The 7,463-nt window shown below is 43.0% G+C and overlaps 1 protein-coding gene across 2 annotated transcripts in view; it reads left to right on the forward strand.

Moving 5' to 3' along the window:
• TFAP4 (transcription factor AP-4) overlaps window positions 1-5,052 on the forward strand; it is a 63,053-nt gene extending 58,001 nt beyond the window's left edge. For both annotated transcript variants that reach the window (XM_085861366.1, XM_085861365.1), the window contains exons 4-7: window positions 1,809-1,979; window positions 2,111-2,269; window positions 2,426-2,575; window positions 2,759-5,052. In XM_085861366.1, the coding sequence (XP_085717492.1) occupies window positions 1,809-1,979; window positions 2,111-2,269; window positions 2,426-2,575; window positions 2,759-2,908 (630 nt within the window). In that variant the 3' untranslated portion in view covers window positions 2,909-5,052. The remainder of the gene's footprint in view (window positions 1-1,808; window positions 1,980-2,110; window positions 2,270-2,425; window positions 2,576-2,758) is intronic.
• The last annotated feature ends 2,411 nt before the right edge of the window (window positions 5,053-7,463 follow it).

Below are 7,463 nucleotides of genomic sequence, written 5' to 3' on the forward strand. Positions count from 1 at the left end.
TGATTTCGGATTTTATAGACAAAACGAGGGATGAACAGCAAAGGCAAGCTTTGCTTCAAGTGGTTGAGTGGCACAGGCAGAATTATTCTGGATACACAAAATCCACTCTTCAGAAAATGTAGATAACTATATGAAGCGAAGTGTGAACATTGATGTTTTTGAACTATGGAAATTTTAATTTGAAATGTCGCTACAGCCATGTATGCCATGCCATGGCCAATATTATTGATTATCAAGGCTGATAGGCACGCATACATGAATTCATTTTAGAACATTCATTATGGCATTAGTAAACTAGTAATTTGTGTATATACTGTACATGTTAAATAAATACATGTTTGACCTTCAGATATTTAATTGTTATTTTCTGATATTAATGAGGGCAAGAATATTCAAAATTATTCTTCGGACTTGCTAGAACTACTACTTAACGCGAAAGCATGACCCCCGCAGACGTCTCTGTGACAGATATACTGCATTTTAGAGCATAAAAACGAATTCAGCACACCCAAAAACCTATAACTAGACATATTAGAACCCACATCGGAGGGAACAACTTTCCAGTGGCCAAAATTCGGCCATCTTGGACGCCATTTTGGATTTTTCCGCCATATTGGATGCCTAATGTTTCATCCCCGACTGCTAGCAGATATAGCAATCATAATCATCTACAAACACATATCAAGTAACATTAACGTATTTTAGCAGGTGTAGGAGTCGATTTCTGTGTCAAAACGCAAAAAGTTGCTGCCATTTTGGAAAAAATGGCCGCCAGCGGCCATTTTTGGGAGGAAAATTCGAAAAATCGGCGACTGGGGTTTTTATCCATATTGGAAAGCTACGACGGGTAGCCAAGTTGACTAGCCCAAAAAAGTTGCAATATGAAACTCCCTAATCGGTAGCTTCGATCCGATCTTGGTTCTATATTTTCGAAGGTTTGGTGATGTGCTCTACAAGTATCCAAAAGAATTCCGGCGAAAAACGGACGTTTGACAATGTTGTTAAAAGATTTCATCGGACCGCGAGCTGGCGGGTCACATGACGTCGTGCAGGCAACATGGCGTCTTGTGTTAGCCTTATCTCGCGAGAGATTGAACTTTTCGATGGTCCTAGGGTCCTTTCTGTTGAATACCAACACTTTGTGGAGAAAGCCATGATTTACAAGAATTCAGAGTATTTATTTAACGGCCGTGAGCGCGGGTTTGAAAATTGAGTGATGACGTTGGAAATAAATTTATCTGGAGAATGGAGGTCTTTGCTTTGAGCGGCCTCATGCGTTTATATTGTCTGGTAATCAGCTGCCCAAGTATCAACATCATTTGGTAATCAGCTTTCATTCAATGTCAGGGTCATTCATGGTATGAAGCTTGTTGTTTTTTTTCTCCCAGTGATTCTTCACCTTTGAGAGATGGGGCCAAAAATGATATGCATCATGTTTCAAAAATTGTGGACAGGTTATGATAAAACTTGGTTGATAAGGTGAGAAGAACAAGCCATTTTGATTTTGGAGGTCCGGATCCAAATCAGGCAATCGGTGGGATACAAAATGTAAACTGTTCCTGGCAGAGCCTGGCAGAGGTACGAGTTCTACCGAGTGATGTTGTCGTCTCGCTTTTGATTGGAAGAATTTTCTTTTGATTGTGGGATTATTAAGTCTTGAAATTGCCTTTTATGTCAAACAATGGACTTGCTGGACTTATAAATAGACATCATCCAAGAGTAAAATGGCATGGAACTTTTCAAGTTTGGTTGTTGTTTGCTTTGATGGCTCTGGGTAATGTAGTATTTGCTGGTGCGATGCATCCCAGGGATGTGATGGAGCTTCACCTAAGCGTCGCCGTGCAGAGGACCGGGATGAGGGCATCGGCTCCCCAGACATCCTCGAGGAAGACAAAGTGGAAGAGCTTCGCCGTGAAATGATTGAACTGCGGACACAACTGGACAAGGAGCGGCGATTGAGGCTGGTGCTCGAGGAGCAGGTTTGTGACACGAGTGTTGAGTTTTGGGGAGTGCGGTTCATGAGGGATTTGCTAAAGGGCTTTACAGGATAAACCAAAACGATACATTTCTTTGCATAAGCAATCTAGTTTCAATTGGTATTGCTCAACAGGTTCGAGGCATGGAAGCTCAGCTGTACCCAGAAAAGCTAAAGGAGATTGCGCAGCAAGCTCAGGTGCAAGTACAAGACGTTGAAGGACAGCACTCGCCCTGTGACCCATGTATCTCAACGCATGACGCTGATATGCATGATGCAAGTGCATTGGGCGAGGTAAATAAACCTCTGTTGTCTTAAAAAAAAATAAAAAATATTCCAAGTTTGCAACTTCACTTTTCCAAGATTGCAATGCAAGTTGTGCACAAGTTTTTGATTGTGTGAAGCACTTCCTTCATGCATTTAACAATGTCTTGTGTTGTGCTTCTGCAGTTGCCTCTAGCTTTGTCCTCATTGCAACATCCAACAGTAATTGTTCCAGCACCAACACCGCCTCATCACGTGACTGTGGTTACCATGGCACCACCATCAGTCATCAGTTCAGTTTCCACATCTCGGCAGAATCTGGATACAATTGTGCAGGTATGGTATATTGCTTTTCCTTGTTCTGATGATGCTGGCTCTCCCCAGTTTTATCTCTACCCCCCCCCCCTTCCCCAATCCCACTCACCCCTTGTTCTGGCTCATCCATTTCCACTCTCCGGTTCTGGATATTTTCTTTCATTCCTGTTTTGAGCTTACCAAGTCACTCTATTGTCCTTTTAGGCGATTCAACATATCGAAGGGACACAGGATGAGGAAGAACGTCGTGAGGTTATTGTAAGGGGGACCAGGAGGAGAGAAGATGGCACTGTGGAGGAGGATGGTGGAGAGATGCGACGCGTGGTTGTCGAGCTCATTGAGCAGGCATCGTGATGATGCACCTGCTCACCACCTTCCACAATCTCGCCCTTCTCCAAGATCTTCTGTCCCCTCCCCCCCGACACCCTCCCCATCAGTGGATGCACGGAATTTCCCAGGCAGCTCATTCCACAAGCACGCGCAGGCACTTGCTTGCAGTGTTCTTTGGCGTTCCTAATCCGTTTTACATGTTAAATCCTTTGTGAATTTGTGTTTTTATTTTTATTTTTCTTTGTGCGTCTTGAAATGTTTTGTGCTGTACAGCTCTGGGTGGGAGTTTTTCCACATCTTGTTCGCTGTGTGACTGCTCATCCAATACTTGTCTCTGTCAAAGGGAGAGCACTTAATGCTTATGACTTGCCTCGATTGTCAGGCATGAAGGCCTGTATTTGGCCCGGCCCAAGGTTAGACAGCATAGCCCAGTTTTTTTTAGTTGTCTTTTTTAAATGAAAGTAAAAAGTCTATTTTGATAAGAAAAGAAAAAAAAGCCGAAATGCAACCCTGTGCAGAAACTTCTGAGCTTGCTGTAAGGGATTGATAGAGATGGGATTTTGATTTTAAACCTGGGAAAAGGAGCTTCTGACCGGGATGTATTGCTAAAGGCCACGCGCTGGTGAGTCGTGCTTCGGGTTGGAATGGGTTGAACTGCAAGCATATTTAACCTTTGCTTGCATGTCGGGAAACAAAAGTTAGGCCAATGTGATGCTAGCTGTGTAGGCCTGAAAAATCAATTGCGATTCTCGTCACAGCACGAGAAAGATAAAACTACATTGCTGGGCAATGAAGCGGTGCCCAGAGCTTTCCTGCAGCCAAATGTGCCTTTCCTCGTACTGGGGCACCTCGTGCAGCCATCTTGCCTCGCTGTGTTGGCCTCTTCTTTGCTAGGGTCTACTTTTTCCATTCACGGCAAAGGGAAACATCCGGAAGGCTGATTCGGTCAAGCATCTTTGGTGAAACTACGAATATGGAGCAGTGCGATGATATAAGAGAGAGGAATTAGAGCAAACTTGATGAAACTTTCACTGAAGTGGTCAAGTACTGTGTTGCAATGAAGTGTGCTCCCTTTTTTTTTTTATAAACAAGGTTAACTTTGTTTACCTACATGTTTTATATTTCACGCTAGCTCTTGACGAGCATCATGCAGCCACGCTGATGGCCTTCAGCAAAAGCAGTACGCTCCCAGCACTCGTCCTGCTGCCCGGAAGTCTCTTTTTGAGAGTCGAATCCCAACGCCATAATGGTGCCGAGTTATGATTTCCACGTTTTGGAGGTTTTTTACATGCGGTTTGCATTTTTCTTTTTTCCGTCTGGGCTTTTCCGTCAAAAAAAAAAAATCGCCGATATACTTTTGCGTCTTTTCAGCATGAAGCCTGTGATTGATTCCACAGCATGTTCCATCTCTTCTCCGTGAACGTCCCCATTGTCCCAAACTCCATGTTGGCATGTACATAGGATTTTATAGCATTGCAAAGCTGAGAACTGCCACTCTGTAATCTGCTGCTTTTTCACTTACCATTATGGATCTTCTTGTTTATTTGTTTTTCAAAGTGGCTTGACGGTGCAACTTGAAAAACACTGAAACTGGTAAACCAAGAGTCGACAACATTTCAAAAGAACTGACGTTTCTGGACATTGTCCGAGACATTTCGCTTTTTAACCCCCCTTCCCCACACACCCCCACCCTACACACTTTTTATCAATGTTGACAGTTCCCTTACAATGATGTATATGATCTCATTTTGTTTTGTAAATGTAAGGAAAAAAAAAAAAGCACATTTTTCCTTTTGTCCCAGATTATTGTGCTTTTGGTTCTGTCTGCCTGCAAAGCTGGGCCTGTTTTGCTTGACTCGCCGTCAATCGCACGTTTGTCATTGTCTGGGCTCGGCACTGCTGTGGTTGGTGCTGTATTGTGATGGCACATGTTTGTACGGGATTGTGATGACTATGGACTGCAAATTGTTTTGGGTTGGCGGTTAGGCAAGGTGTTTGGGATGAGGGTTGGGTAAGGCGTTTCTCAGAGGGTCATGAATGGCTTTTAATTCTCCTGGATTGGAAGTTTTTAATGGGACCGTGGGATCAAAACTTGACAAAGCTGCCAGAATATGGCCTGTAGAACCGTAGAACATTTCTTCTTTTTAAAATAAAACAAGTGAACAGCATTTTTACGTTTTTGTTGTTTTTTGGGGGGGCGGGGGTTTAGGTGGGGGGGTTGTGTAAGATTTGCAAATGATGCAATACAAGGAAGATTGAAAACAACAATAGGTCCTTGATTTGCAAGAGCAGAGTTTTCATTGTCAGATACAGAGAATCGCCGATGAAATATATTGCAACAGTCGTCGGTCGCTGCGGTTGCTCGGTATGAGTCTGACGTGTCGTATCAACATGACTGCAATGGTCGATCGCTTCAGAGTCGAACAGCCATGATACTGTGCGAATTAGAAGTTCAAATCCACTGAGTGTCACACCGATGAGGCGTCGCACATGGTCGTAAGCAAATGAGGCCGAGCGAGCCTGCTGCGATCCGGGTGTATGGTGTTGACTCACCGTTGACAATTACTCTGTAACCGGTCTTTCTTTATCACTCCCAGGAGAACCATAACTACTAGAATTCACCGAAGGCCAAGTGTATTTAATAACGAAACAATAATAGTCCTGGGGAGGGAATTTACAAGGTAGCAATAAGAACAAATGAAGTAACCAAGAATATACAATCCCCTTACCCACTACCATTATACGTGTCCACACGACCAAACGAAAGAGCAGGAACCTTAAATAACTGGAGTTCATAGAAGACGATATCCTGTGCAGTCTTGCACAAAGAAACGATGCAGGAGGAGACCATTCGGCCCATCCTACTCGTGCCAGACATATCCGTCAAAACGATGCAATTTCAGGGAAGGAATGCGGATGTGACGATGTGGCATGCTCAGAGGTATCCAAAGGTGTGAATTTATTTTCATTATGAACAAAAAACTTTTTTGTTGTATTTTTTTTTTTTGGTGGGGGTGGGGGGAGAGTGTGTGGGCAAAGGTGTTTCTTCGGTGAGAAACACACATCAACCACATACCACCCCTTAATGAGACCCCCACAGATACACACCACCCATCCATACTCTGGCTACCTAGAAGTCCTGCCAATATCCCTTTACCCCTCTATCATCAATACTTCAAGCTACTGTACCTATGTAATTCTAATTTAAACTTTTCTGCTGCCACTGCCTCTCCAGGGAGAGCATTCCATGTCTTAATGACTGAGTCAAAGACCCTTGCCTTACTACTGTCTTAGCTTGTGTTATGGCCCCTGCTTCGATCATTGTGTACTGTGCTGAATAATTATTCTGCACTTATTTTGTCTATACCCTTCATTATCTTAAACATCTCTATCATATCTCCTTGTAACCGCTTCCTTTCTGGTGTATAAATCAGTCTCCTTCAGCCGTTCCTCATAGCTGAGTCTCACTTGGCCCAGAATCGATCTACAGTAGTAGCCCTGAGCTGAACCCTCTCCATGGCAGCGATGTCGTTCCTGAGCTGTGATGACCAAAACTGCACACAATGTTCTAAATGTGGCTTCACGAAATGTTCAAGTATATACTGCACTTCAGTTTTTATAAAATAATGATATTAAAGATCGTTTTAAAAATCCAGAAGTTTAGCACTGCAGAAGCACTCGTACATCAACTTTGTAGCTTTATACACTGTAATAAGACTATGTTGAGTCACGGGTTATGAGATGGAGGCTTTATTGATCACCATAGAATCACAGGGTCAATCGGTCTCGAATTTAGGTAGACGTATTGGTAGAGTCTTCTTTCTTCAACTCAATCCTATCCCTCTCGCATGTCACACTCTCTCAATATATATATATATATATATATATATATATATATATATATATATATATATATATATATATATATATATATATATATGTACAGTGGGGAGAACAAGTATTTGATACACTGCCGATTTTTGCAGGTTTTCCCACTGACAAAACACGTAGAGGTCTGTAATTTTTTATCATAGGTACATTTCAACTGTGAGAGACGGAATGTAAAACAAAAATCCTGAAAATCACATTGTATGATTTTTAAATAATTAATTTGCATTTTATTGCATGAAATAAGTCGTTGATACATCAGAAAAGCAGAACTTAATATTTGGTGCAGAAACCTTTGTTTCCAATTACAGAGATCAGACGTTTCCTATAGTTCTTAACCAGGTTTGCACAGACTGCAGCAGGGATTTTGGCCCACTCCTCCATCCAGATCTTCTCCAGATCCTTCAGGTTTCGGGGCTGTCGCTGGGCAACACAGACTTTCAGCTCCCTCCAAAGATTTTCTTTTGGGTTCAGGTCTGGAGACTGGCTAGGCCACTCCAGGACCTTGAGATGCTTCTTACGGAGCCACTCCTTAGTTGCCCTGGCTGTGTGTTTCGGGTCGTTGTCATGCTGGAAGACCCAGCCACGCCCCATCTTCAATGCTCTTGTTGAGCGAAGGAGGTTGTTGGCCAAGATCTCGCAATACATGGCCCCATCCATCCTCCCCTCAATACGGTGCAGTCGTCCTGTC

The sequence above is a fragment of the Eptatretus burgeri genome, chromosome 17, assembly GCF_056783735.1.
Source record: "Eptatretus burgeri isolate ZD-2024b chromosome 17, Ebu_testis_v1, whole genome shotgun sequence".
NCBI lineage: Eukaryota > Metazoa > Chordata > Myxini > Myxiniformes > Myxinidae > Eptatretus > Eptatretus burgeri.